The sequence below is a fragment of the Phlebotomus argentipes genome, unplaced genomic scaffold, assembly GCF_947086385.1.
Source record: "Phlebotomus argentipes unplaced genomic scaffold, Phlebotomus argentipes genome assembly contig_5, whole genome shotgun sequence".
NCBI lineage: Eukaryota > Metazoa > Arthropoda > Insecta > Diptera > Psychodidae > Phlebotomus > Phlebotomus argentipes.
In genome coordinates this window covers 13,524,809-13,537,201 of record NW_026776165.1, presented here as the reverse complement: position 1 = coordinate 13,537,201, position 12,393 = coordinate 13,524,809, and the positions used below count along the sequence as shown (strand labels likewise).

Below are 12,393 nucleotides of genomic sequence, written 5' to 3'. Positions count from 1 at the left end.
TGTTCACTTTGAACAGCTTACATGAGCAACCAATTCGCCAGTATTTCTTGTCGTTTTTTCTCCACAGAATCACTAATTTGAACCGAATTGAGTGGAAAAACACTGAGTTTTTGGTGATTAAAAATCAAGAAAAAAATATTTTTTTAATGTAATTTCTTAACAATTCGCTTAAATATTAAATCACAAAATTTAAAACAGTACAAAGATTAGCTAAACTAATCGTGAATGAAATAAAAAGAAGCTTTTAATGAAGAAATATCGATGAATATTCACACATTTCTGCTTATTTTCTACTGATCGTCAAACTATTTTCCCACCACAATATCTCCCCCTTTGGCGCCCCCTTTGGGTGTCCTCAAAGGACTGCGTGAGGATGAATCGGAGTCTCGACAAACATCTGACTTCCAACTTTATTGACATCTCTCGCGATGTGTGATTGAGTGCGGCCTAATTGCGCCTCTCCGTCATCGCGTTGACACCGCGGCTCCACCCACTCGGGCGCCACCCACTCGGGCGCCACAGCCGCTAAGCCTTCGCCTCGTCGTGGAAGTGCGGCACGGCGAGGATCTCATTCTCACCCAAGTCGCCGATCTGGTCAAGTTGCTGCTGCTGCAGCTGAACGCCGAGCGACAGATTGATGCGCGCGTTGCTTTCGCTCAGCAACGGCGGCGGCCGCAGACGCGACGGATCCAGCAGCGATTGCATCTTCGTCTGCTGCTTCTTCACCGGCGTCCGGCTGGGCGACGATTTGCGGCTGTTGCAGAAGTTCTTCATGGACTTTGCGCTGCAAACAAACAAAAAGCGTTCGTTTAATGCGCGATTGCGAAGAGAAAACCACGACGAAGAGCAACTCACGCGTCAATCAACTTCATCAGCATCCGATGGTAAGCCTCGTACTCCTCATTGCCGAACTCACTGGGATCGTGGCGAGCGTGTTCGTACCTGAAGACGGAGGAAAAGAACAAGAGAAAAGCTCAATAAATCGCAGTTAAATTTCACTCAATTGAAATCACTTCAATTTCCAACAGGAACACTTTTATACTCATTAAAAGAGCTAAAAAAAAAAGCTGATATTTTAGCTGAAAAGTGCTAAAAAGTCTGAGCTAAAATTTTAGCAGCAAATTTCAACAAATAAAAGCATTTCTTGAATTATTTCGACTAGTAAGATCAATTTTATTACTTTCTTTAAGCCAAAAAAAGCTGAAAAAACAGTTTTTTGCTGAAAAGTGCTAAAAAGTCTGAGCTAAAATTTCAGCAGCAAATTTCAATAAATAAAGGCATTTTTAAAAAGTATTTTGCTTAATAAAATCAATTTTTTTGCTTTCATTAAGCCAAAAAAACTAAGAAAAAAGCTGATATTTTAGCTGAAAAGTGCTAAAAAGTCTGAGCTAAGATTTTAGCAGCAAATATTTAGAATATTTGCATTGCAAAAGTTTCTGTTTCAGCAAATTTAGACATTTTCTGAATCATTTTGCTCAGAAAAATCAATTTTACTGGATTTTTGAGGTTATGTGATTGATTTAAAACCAATTTTAGCGATTAAAACACCTTCAAAATCATCAAAATTGTGTGTTATTCTAGAAGAATTTCTTTTTTCTTGGCAAAATTAAACATTTGTGTTCAAAATAGCTTCAAATTTGATGGGTAAAAGCTTAAAAGTCAATCATAACCTCAAAAAAACTTCATTTCAGTGAAGAAAAATGTCTTTTTGTATATTTTTTTCACGGTTAGACCTACAAATTGTCAAATTCAACGTCAATTTCTAATAGAAACCTTAAAATTTTCTGTAGTTACTTATTTTTCCAGGTTTGAAAAGATTGAAATTAGTCCATGAAGGATTTTTATAACCTCACAATTCAGTTAGAATTTTTCTATGCATTTTCCAAGGACAAAACTAGGAAAATATGACAGAAATTTGTCATTAATGAATCCTGGAAGAATAAAATCACTTCTTGTAGTTTGAAATCTAAGTATTTGAAGCGTTTTAACTTCTTCAGAGTGTGTTAAGTCAGAATTGAGTGTAAAAAACCGTTAAAAGTCTTTAAAAACTGATTCAAAATGCTCTTAAAGTGTCTAAAGTGTTAAATGTTAGTTTATTTCTATAAATTTTCTCAATTTCCGGTTTCCTGTGCCATATAAAAACATATGTTTGTGTCTTAAAACGTCTTAAAGTCCTTAAATCTCTCAATTTTGAGGTTATTTTCTTGGCTTTATTTATACAATTAACTTGAGTGTTGTTATCATGAAGTATATTATTGAAATGGCACGGTTTTACATGATGCGACATCTGTACATTTAAGTGGCGAATCAGTATTTTGTCTGGTCGCCGCTACGATCGCTACTGCATCAACCGAATTGCTGAGATTTGAGCGAAAGAAAGCTAACATTTTAGCTTTTTAAGTCCCAAGAGGCGCAAAAAGAGGGAATTCCGCCCTCCTTCAAGGTCTGGGCGGGCAGAGGAAGCTACTCACATGTCGCAGAACTGGTGGATGAGCCTCTGGCCGGAGCCGTTGAGCGCGGCGGCGAGTGTGGTGAGCAGGAAGGCCCTGAGATTCTCCCTGGGCTGGCGCACGCTGCCGTCCTGGCGCGCAATCTCGCGCTCCAGCACCTTCACGTCGTCCACGGCCTTGAGGCGGTAGTAGAAGGGCGGCAGCGGGCAGTCCGGCCGCAAGATGTAGCGATGATCGTCCAGGATCAGCTGTGGCTCGTGCGAGATCTTCTCGATGGCGTCAATGCGACGCTCAATCTCCTTCTTCATGTTCTTCCGGGCGTCGTGGCCGATGGGCACGTGCGGGCCGCGGCGTGAGCGCAGCGTGAAGCGCATAATCTGGCGCTTGGCGAAGATGAACAAGATGATGAAGGTGAGAACGCCTCCGCCAATAATTATCACCATCGTGACGCCCGAGAGCTCTTCCTTGTCCGCGGATTTCGCCATCTTCGGCTCGATCTCGATGAACTTATTCTCCACCGTGCGCTCCATGAGGATTCGTCGTCAGTTCCTGGGCTTTTCTGGACTTTTCCTGGATCTTTGGGATGTTTTCACTTCCCAGTCAAAACACTGCTTTGGAGACTTTTCCGCCGTCACTTTGACAACTCTCCAAAACCCATTAACTGACGTCCCGCGACTGGAACATGTCCATGGACGCATCCCCCAGTGTCCCAGGGACCTTCACTGTGACACGTCCCAAGAAATTATTTATTATTATTATTATTATTAGAGCAACAAAATTTAGGGCCTGACCCTCTTACAATTTGCTGATGATAGACAGAAGAAAAAATGGAAAAACAGAGATTAAGAATTGACAAAACAAAGAAAAGATTTCAAAATGTTTAGCTATAGATTATGATGGGTCACTGACCAGATCAGCAGCCTGAAAGTACTTCCTGATGCCCCCCACGGTCTCGCGCGCCTCACGCGGGAGGGCATTATAAAGCGAAACCCCCCGGACAAAGAGGGTACGAAAAAAAGTCTCGTCTCAGCTCGAGGAACAAGAAGTCCCCGGAACCTGGTCGAGCCCCACCCCTCGTCAAGAGTGAAGCCAGATATCCAGGGCAGCCGCTGATGGAAAGACGATCTAAGAAAATTAGGGCTCGCATTTGCAGGAAGGAGGACAGGCTGCAGCCCACCAACACATCCCTGTGGGCAGAAATGTGATCGCGGGGACCCAGTCCGCAGACGTACCTGACACAATTGTTAAATGCTACAGTCAGCCGACGGAGTGTGTCACTATCCGCCAGGAAGAATAGCTCTGCTCCATATGAGAAGAATGGCATAATTAGCGCTCGCACGAGAAGCAACCGAGTGTCGTAGGGCGTGATGTCCCGATAGCGTCTTAGGACGTAAAGAGAATAGTTGACCTTGCGGCAAAGGGAGGTGGCATGATCAGACCAGGATAGTGTCGAATTAAAGACAATACCAAGGTTTTTAACCTGATCCACATAAGAGATAACTTCACCGTTAAGAAGAACGGTGAAATAAGGAAAGTTAGCACTCCTTTTTGAGAAGATAATTGCCTGCGATTTTTTTTTAGGATTCAGTCGAAGCCCATTTGAAGAGGCCCAGTGCCCGATTCGGGAGAGGTTATCATTGAGAAGTTTGAAAGCACAGGAAGAGTTTGAAGGATCACCTTCAACGTAAATCTGGAGGTCGTCCGCATACAAATGATACGAGCAACCACGCAGAACAGAGGGCAGATCGTTAATGAACATGGAGAAGAGCAAAGGACCAAGAATGGATCCCGGACCAATGACCCTTCCTAGGGTAGAGAACGATCGCGGAAGTAGGATCGAACCAAGGCTATAGTCGAAGAAGAGAATTTAAAGTGCTTGAAAAGCTTGTAGCAAAAGAGATCATGATGGAGGCTGTCAAATGCCTTTGTGAAATCTAGTAAGACCAAAACAACAAAGGAATTGCGATCTAAAGCGGAAGCAATGTCATGGTTAACCTTCAGCAGAGCCGAAGTAGTTCCATGACCACCTCGGAAGCCAGACTGATGGTCGGAAAGTAAATTATGAGAGAGTAAATGACAGGAGATTTGTGAGTGAAGCAGAGCTTCAAAAGCCTTGGATAGAGTCGGAAGGAGACTTATTGGTCTGAAGTCAGAAGGAGCAGTGGGATTAGAGGTTTTCGGAATTGGAATGACGAAAAGCAAGCTTCCAAGTATCCGGAAACGAAGAAGTGGTAATGATATGATTAAAGGTCTCCGTGAGCACTGGGAGAAGAGTCGGGAGAATGATTTTAACGAAGGCAAGAGAGACGCCATCACACCCCACGGCACCCGACCGCACGCGGGAAATGGCACCCGCAACCGCCTCCACGGAGACGCAGCGAAAGCCAAAACCCTCCCAGGGCGCGGCAGGAAGAGCAGGACAGGTCACCTCATCGGCCAGAGCAACAGAGGCAAAGTAGTTGTTCAAGTCATCTGCCGAGAGAGTGACACCGACAGAAGCATTCACCGACGGACGCAGTCCAAGCTTCTTTATATTCCCCCAGAGCTTCTTAGGGGGCAAAGATGGATCTAGGTGTTGAGAAAAGTGAGATTTCTTGGCAGACCTTATTAAGGAGCAAACCTTATTTCTTAGGCGGCGGTATAAGGCACGGTCAGAGGAAGAACGACTGCGCTTCCACTTCTTATATGCATTGTTACGGCGTTTAATGAACAGCAGAATGTTGCTATTTATCCAGGGAGTCTGCAGCCCACGAACAATTTTACTGCTTTCTTTAGCATCCAAGCTGCTTCGGCAATTCAATTTCCGAATGTTTAGCAGACAAATCCTTCTAAACAATTAAAATACATTTTACCACCAAAACCCAATCCATTTCAGGAATTTTAATCCTAAAAATTAGAGAATATTGGCTTTTTTTCCTTTTGAATGCGAGAAATGGTCTCAAAGCCTTGAAATTGATATTAAAACTTTGATTTCCTCGTCCGGGAACAAGGGAAAAAACAGAATCAAAATCTCTGCAGCATTAAGTCAGCTCATTAACAGCAATTGCCATTGATCCAGAGAAAAAAAATGAGGAAAGTAGATTTTCTGTCCGGAATCTCGAACTGAGGCATAGCAAAGCATCTTTAACATATTTTGCGCAGAGAAATGAAAGATTCTTGTGTTTAAAAGCATTTAGAGATAATATATAAATATTTCTAGATGTTTATTGTCCTCTATGAGACTAAAAACCATGAAAAACTCAAGAAAAAAACTGGAAAAAATCTCTAAAAAATTATGGAGAGATCGAATTGTGGTGTCTTAATTTGAATGTCTTGCAAGTCCTTATCGACGGGTGCCTCGAAAACTATAAAAAGTCAAAATTGCCATTTTTCAGCAAAGCGAGTTCAAAATTTTGGCATTAAAACAGCTGCGAAATTTGCCAAATTTACTTCAAAATACTCAAAATGCCTTCAAATCGTTCGTTAAAGTCAAAATATTGCTCTGTATTTTTTATTTTGTAAATGTTTTATTGGTATTTATTGAAATTTTTCACTAAAATGTGTTAAAAGTAATAAAAAAACTGAAAATATTACTTTTCAAAGTCAATTTTTAATGGTTTTTGAGTCGATTTTATATAAAAAAAAACAACTTTTCATACTTCAAATGAACTTTTTCTTAATGTTTTCAAGTGAAAAAATTTAAAAGATATGAAAAATATTCATTTAAAGTCTAAAGAATATTTTAGAATAATTCTGAAAATCTACAAATATTTTCTAAAAACGCGTTTTATGCGTTTGACTGCAATTTTTGAGACATTTTTCTTGGAAAAATTGTACAGCGTAAATAATGAAAATTTGACTTTTCATTCGCAAAACATGGCAATTTTATTTCCATTTGTGCTTTTTAGATAAATAAGATTTTTTTCTATTGTCTCATAAGATAGAAATCTTAAAATTCTTGTACAGAAAGAACAAATAAAAGACTTTTCAAAAATATCATAAGACGAAAACTATGATAAATCGACTTTTCATAGTTTTCCATTCACCCGTCGATATGGCAAAGGAAACCGGAAATTGAGAAAATTGATAGAAATAAACTAACATTTAACACTTCAGACACTTTAAGGGCATTTTGAATCAGTTTTTAAAGACTTTTAACGGTTTTTTACACTCAATTCTGACTTAACACACTCTGAAGACGTTAAAACGCTTCAAATACTTAGATTTCAAACTACAAGAAGTGATTTTATTCTTCCAGGATTCATTAATGACAAATTTCTGTCATATTTTCCTAGTTTTGTCCTTGGAAAATACTTAGAAAAATTCTAACTAAATTGTAAGGGTTTAAAAATCCTTCTTGGACTAATTTTAATCTTTTCACACCTGTGAAAATAAGTAACTACAGAAAATTTTAAGGTTTCTATTAGAAATTGACGTTGAATTTGACAATTTGAAGGTCAAACCGCGAAAAAAAATACACAAAAAGACATTTTTCTTCACTGAAATGAAGTTCTTTTGAGGTTATGATTGACTTTCAAGCTTTTTCCCATCAAGTATGAAGTTATTTTGAACACAAATACTCAATTTTACCAAGAAAAAAAGAAATTCTTCTAGAATAACACACAATTTTCATGATTTTGAGGGTTTTTTAATCACTAAAATTGGTTTTAAATCAATCACATAACCTCAAAAATCCAGTAAAATTGATTTTTCTGAGCAAAATGATTCAGAAAATGTCTAAATTTGTTGAAACAGAAACTTTTGCAATGCAAATATTCTAAATATTTGCTACTGAGATTTTAACTCAGACTTTTTAGCACTTTTCAGCTAAAATATCAGCTTTTTTCTTAGCTTTTTTGGCTTAATGAAAGCAAAAAAATTGATTTTATTGAGCAAAATACTTTTTAAAAATGCCTTTATTTGTTGAAATTTGCTGCTGAAATTTTAGCTCAGACTTTTTAGCACTTTTCAGCTAAAATATCAGCTTTTTGACCTAATAAAAGTAATAAAATTGATTTTATTAAGCAAAATGATTATTTAACTGCCAATTATTGGAATAACCCGGTGAGTTTTATGTCCCACACTCTGTCCCACAAGTCTGCAGACACTTCTTACTTTGCCGATGAATTCTGGACATTCTTTTGCAGGTCTTTTGACAGATTTGAAGTGTGTTTTGGTGGTTTTCGCGAGGAATACAAGAGTTTCTGGACGTGAAAATGAGTGCCAAAGAGCTCCAGGATGAGGAAGCTGAGGCTCTACTCTCAATCTATGAGACTGATCATGCTTTCAAGCAGATCAATCCAACGACATATCAGTATAAGGTGAGATGACACTTTCTTTTGAGGGATTTTCAGGCATTTTTGCGGCTTTTCCGGCTAAATTTTGTGTGTGTTTTTTTCTTCTTCAGTATGGCGAGGAGGACACGAGCAATTCCTTCCTGGTGGAGTTAGTGTGGACGACAGAGTATCCAAATGAGGCGCCACAGATGAATCTGGACACATTCTACAATCGGAATCTGGTGGCGTGCGTGAAGGAGAACATCTTGAAGGTGCTGACGGAAGAGGCGCAGCAGTGGCTGGGCTGTGGCATGACTTACACGCTGTTTGAGTGTCTGAAGGAGCGCACGGCGGAGCTGACGGCTGCCCAGCCGGAGATCACGCAGCGCCAGAGTGTGGCGGAAGTGACGGAGGAAGTGGAGAGACTGGAAGTGACGAAGGCGCCCAAGAAGGAACATCTGACGAAGGCACAGAAGCGCCGACAGTGGGAGAGAACAGATCACAAGGGTGATCGTCCGCGGGGGTGGAATTGGGTGGACATCATTCGTCATCTGTCGCAAACTGGAGGGAAATCTCAAGACACCAATCCTCAAACGTAGACTTCGTCGTTGCAACTTTGCGTTCATACCATTTATAATAAGCTGTAATAAATATGATTTCAAGGTTACGATTTGTATATTAGGGGAGAGCCAATTAAAATATTCCAATATTTTTCTCACATATTTAGGATATGTTTTGACATAATAGGCTCTGTGAAAAATCTAAGTGGTTTTTGCAGACAAAATATTAACGTCATGCAAAAGAAATGGGATAGATTGAGACAAAGTGAATTTCAAGTCAGTCATCATCAGTCAATATCATGAAAAAGTAAGATATTTGTCAATTTTAGAAATCCAAAGAAATGATTTTCTATTGCCCTTGAATTGTTATTAATGTCTTTGTTTTGCTAATACAGCTCAAATCATGAGAAAATACAAGAATAAAACCCCGGGAAGAAGATCACTCTTCACAACATTGAAAGAATATCTGCAGAGGCAGTGGATAAAGAGTTTCACAGCCAAAAATATCCAATCTGGCTTTCTTAAAGTAGGGTTTCAATCCCTTTGATAAAACATCATTGTATAATGAGTTTAATGATAATGCTGGCAAATAAGACTTCTTCAGATCTTTCAAGGAATCTGCCTCAAGATCAGATCATGCAGATTTCATGCAGAGATTGTTCAACCACTTCCTGTAATTGAAAATGTTGAGAAAAGAAGTAAGGGTGCAAAACAGACGTTAAAGATCTGCCAATTTAAAAAGTTCTCCAGGGAAAGAGAAAAGGGAGGAGAAGAGATCAAAAACTGTTGAAGTCACGAAGAAAAGAAGAAAGAAGGAGAAGAATTGAAGTTTGAATTTTTTAAAAATAAAGTTTGGCTGTAAAATTTTGCTTAATTTATTGATTAATGAGACTAAAAATATATTGAAGGGGGTTTAGGACTATTGTCCTCTCTTCCTTCCCTCGATGGCTCAAGGAAGAGCTTTGGCGACGATGAAAGTGTAGGTAGGAGATCTCGTGGGACTGAGCGAGCGCTGCCAGCTCAAGTCGAACGAGATATATGGAGAAGGGAATTTGGATGGCGAGTCTTATTGCTTGAGAATTCTTAGTCTTGCAGCATCACCTACTTGTAGGTTTATATGCTCCTCCGCAGAGTGACAAGGCTAAGACTGCTGCTGAATAATTACTGGTTTATTCATTGTAATTGCCTTAATTTATATGGTGAAAATTGGCACGGCCCAATTGAGTGTTTTTCCGGGTGCACCTTTGAGGGGCGAAAATTGTCAACTTATCGCGGCACTGCCGGATTGCTCAATTGAATCGTCAGCACAATTTTTAGGTATTATTGTGCATTTGTTAGTCTGAATTGAATTATTCTAGATGAAAGATTAGTGTTTTAGTTTAATTACTTATTTTAATGCTTCTTATTTCTACGCATGTTCACATCTGTGAACATACAGTAGCGAAAATTAGATTAGGACACCTATGAAATTTAGGTCATTTTCCTTTTGGTGCTCAAAATTCTGTGTTTCTTTCAATTTTTGAGACAATTTCATACAGACAAAAGATAATCAGAATTTAATGATCTTTCAAATGGCGTTGAGATCATGGCGATATCTCAATTCGAACCCGAGATATTGCAAAATGCAGAAAGATGTGCGCAAAAGGACAGCGAAAATTAAGTTAAGACACTGCTTAGCCTGCTCTAAATCCTTGTAAAAAAAACATGAAAATTACTGGGATAACCACATTAAATCATGAGTTTGGAATGTTTAGAAGACATTTACATTATAGAATGCCTTGATTTGCACTTGTTAAATTGCTTTTTGTATGTTTTTAGCTTCCTTTTTAACGCTTTTGTACAATTTTTTCAATTTCTTACGCACAATCGTGGCCAAATTCTTGTTCACAAGTTTTCTATAAAGTTTAGAATAGGAGGTTAAGTTAATCGTTCAAGAACGATCATGTAATCGTGAAAATTGCAGCATTTTACTCTTAAGAAAGTGTTGATTTTTAGTCAATTTCTTATTATTATGTCCAGAAAATCGGTAATTTCTTATCGATGCATGGCAGGAAAATGGTGAAGAAAGTAAGAAAATCGCATGTTTAACAACTGCTGAAGTTCTGGGAAGTTTCTGTAATTCTTCATAGAAATTATGAAAGTGTTGAACACAATTTAGCCATATAATCTCTCCCTTGATCGATATATCGGGAAATTGATCGTGTTTTCCAAAAGGATATTGTCAAAGGATCTCCACAAACACCAGAAAAAAACGTCAGAAAGAGAAGATCAATGTCGTTGAATGGATGATAATTGCATTGATATGCATTTGCTTGGCAGTGTGATTGACCTGCATGAGCACGAATTGGGGAAATATGCTCATTAATTGCTTACAATCTACAAGTTAATCACAACATCCTCTTCATTGTCGCACAATCGTGGCAGCAAAACACAGCATCGACACTTACGTAAATGACTCTTTCTGATAAATCCATGTCGTGCGATTGCTCTAAAGGAAAAAACACACACACACACACACACACACATTTCGTGAGCTGCCTCATGAGGGTCTCCTGTATCTTAGGCTCCTCTTCAACGCTATGTTGCGCCTAGAATATGTGACCGTGCAGCTCAAAGTGACCGAGGTCGTCATGTGTGCCAAGCCGGGCAAGCCCCCAGAGGTATGCTCATCTTATCGCCCGGAAGACAGGAAGTGCAATAATTGTGAAGGAGCCCATTGTGCAAGTTACAAGGGCTGTCCAGTGTTCAAGGAGTTCTACGAGCGAGTGAATCCCAAGCAGAGGCGAGAGTTCCTTTACAACAAGAACTTACAGCAATCAAGAGGATCGAGCCAGCGATTCAACTCAAATGTGAGTAAAAGCAATTATAATCCAAGGGTGCACAACTCACAATATACGTCCTTCGCTGAGGCAATCAAGGGCGCGAATGGTGGTGATAATCCCATGCGACGTGCCGATATCATTGTCCCCCAAAAACGCTGAGGGCAGCGAAGTCATTCAGCTAATGATTCTCATGCAGCAAAACATGAATACTCTTCAGCTGCAAATGAATGAGATAATTAAGAAACACACCGCGATGGAAAAGAGTGTTGCGACACTCTCTAGACACATTGAAGTCTTACTTAGTAAGAAATAACTTCAGCTTCGGCTGCCCATCACTATCCAAAATGAATAACCTCAAAATCGGAGTTTGGAATGCGAATGGGCTTAGCCAACACAAATTGGAGCTCCAAAAGTTCCTTCAGGAGCAAAACATTGATTTGATGGTTATCTCCGAAACACATTTTACATCAAAGAATTTCTTTGCTATTCGTGTCTTCATCACTTATGACACTAAACACCCAGACGACAAGGCTCACGGGGGCACGGCAATACTGGTGCGACGTGGAATTGGGCATTGCGAACTGGCCAAATGGGCTCGCAAAGATATCCAGGCAATGAGTGTTGAAGTGCAAACGAACGGGGGTGCTTTCACATTGGCGGCTGTGTACTGCCCTCCGAGATTTGCTGTAAAAGAGGAGGGATTCACTGAGTTCTTTTCGTCCCTGGGCGATCGGCGATCGGACCTGGCAAGCCCGGAAAAGATGAAACTCTAGCGAGCTCTTATCGTCCGATCAGTCTTCTGCCGGTGTTATCGAAGATTTGTGAGAAACTCATCCTCCTGAAGCTGACTCCCTTTCTTGAGAGAAAGGGGGTGATCCCTGACCACCAGTTTGGCTGCCGCCGAAGCCACTCTACTGTTGAGCAGGTCAATAGAATATCTTCTGAGGTGCAAAAGGCGCTTGATGGCAAAATGTACTGCTCGGCGGTCTTCCTGGACATTGCACAGGCCTTTGATAAGGTGTGGCACGATGGCCTGCTGTACAAACTCAAGAGGCTCTTTCCACACCAGCTCTTCGAAATCCTCAAATCATACCTGGAGAATAGGACATTCTGCGTGAAGTGCGATGATGCTGCCTCCGAGCTCAAACCAATCTTATCTGGAGTTCCCCAGGGTAGTGTACTTGGACCTCTACTATATGCCCTGTATACAGCGGATATCCCCGTACTGGATGGGAATATAATTGCTACCTATGCAGACGACACACTTCACGATGGCGTGCCATGAGGATCCAGCGACTGCTTCCCG

General features: G+C 40.2%; 2 protein-coding genes across 2 annotated transcripts; one reads left to right on the top strand and one right to left on the bottom strand.

Annotated features, from left to right (window-relative positions):
- Nucleotides 1–171: 171 nt before the first annotated feature.
- Nucleotides 172–3,077, bottom strand: LOC132266127 (protein C1orf43 homolog). Its single transcript, XM_059766975.1, has 3 exons — nucleotides 2,472–3,077; nucleotides 856–942; nucleotides 172–784 (listed from the first exon to the last, which is right to left on the bottom strand). Exons 1-3 carry the CDS (start codon nucleotides 2,978–2,980, stop codon nucleotides 526–528), a joined length of 855 nt encoding a protein of 284 aa, XP_059622958.1. The 5' UTR covers nucleotides 2,981–3,077; the 3' UTR covers nucleotides 172–525.
- A 4,470-nt stretch (nucleotides 3,078–7,547) lies between these two features.
- LOC132266006 (RWD domain-containing protein 4) lies at nucleotides 7,548–8,368 on the top strand. Its single transcript, XM_059766828.1, has 2 exons — nucleotides 7,548–7,750; nucleotides 7,837–8,368. The coding sequence occupies exons 1-2, from the start codon at nucleotides 7,646–7,648 to the stop codon at nucleotides 8,302–8,304; spliced, it is 573 nt and encodes a 190-aa protein (XP_059622811.1). The 5' UTR covers nucleotides 7,548–7,645; the 3' UTR covers nucleotides 8,305–8,368.
- The last annotated feature ends 4,025 nt before the right edge of the window (nucleotides 8,369–12,393 follow it).

Bases quoted from the DNA above. Each gene is read 5' to 3' on its own strand.
- LOC132266127 (XM_059766975.1), bottom strand. From the start codon at position 2,980: ATGGAGCGCACGGTGGAGAATAAGTTCATCGAGATCGAGCCGAAGATG. The intron at 943-2,471 runs GTGAGTAGCTTC...CTCCGTCTTCAG, and splicing joins ATCCACCAGTTCTGCGACAT to GTACGAACACGCTCGCCACG. The intron at 785-855 runs GTGAGTTGCTCT...GTTTGTTTGCAG, and splicing joins CTGATGAAGTTGATTGACGC to CGCAAAGTCCATGAAGAACT.
- LOC132266006 (XM_059766828.1), top strand. From the start codon at position 7,646: ATGAGTGCCAAAGAGCTCCAGGATGAGGAAGCTGAGGCTCTACTCTCA. The intron at 7,751-7,836 runs GTGAGATGACAC...TTTCTTCTTCAG, and splicing joins CAACGACATATCAGTATAAG to TATGGCGAGGAGGACACGAG.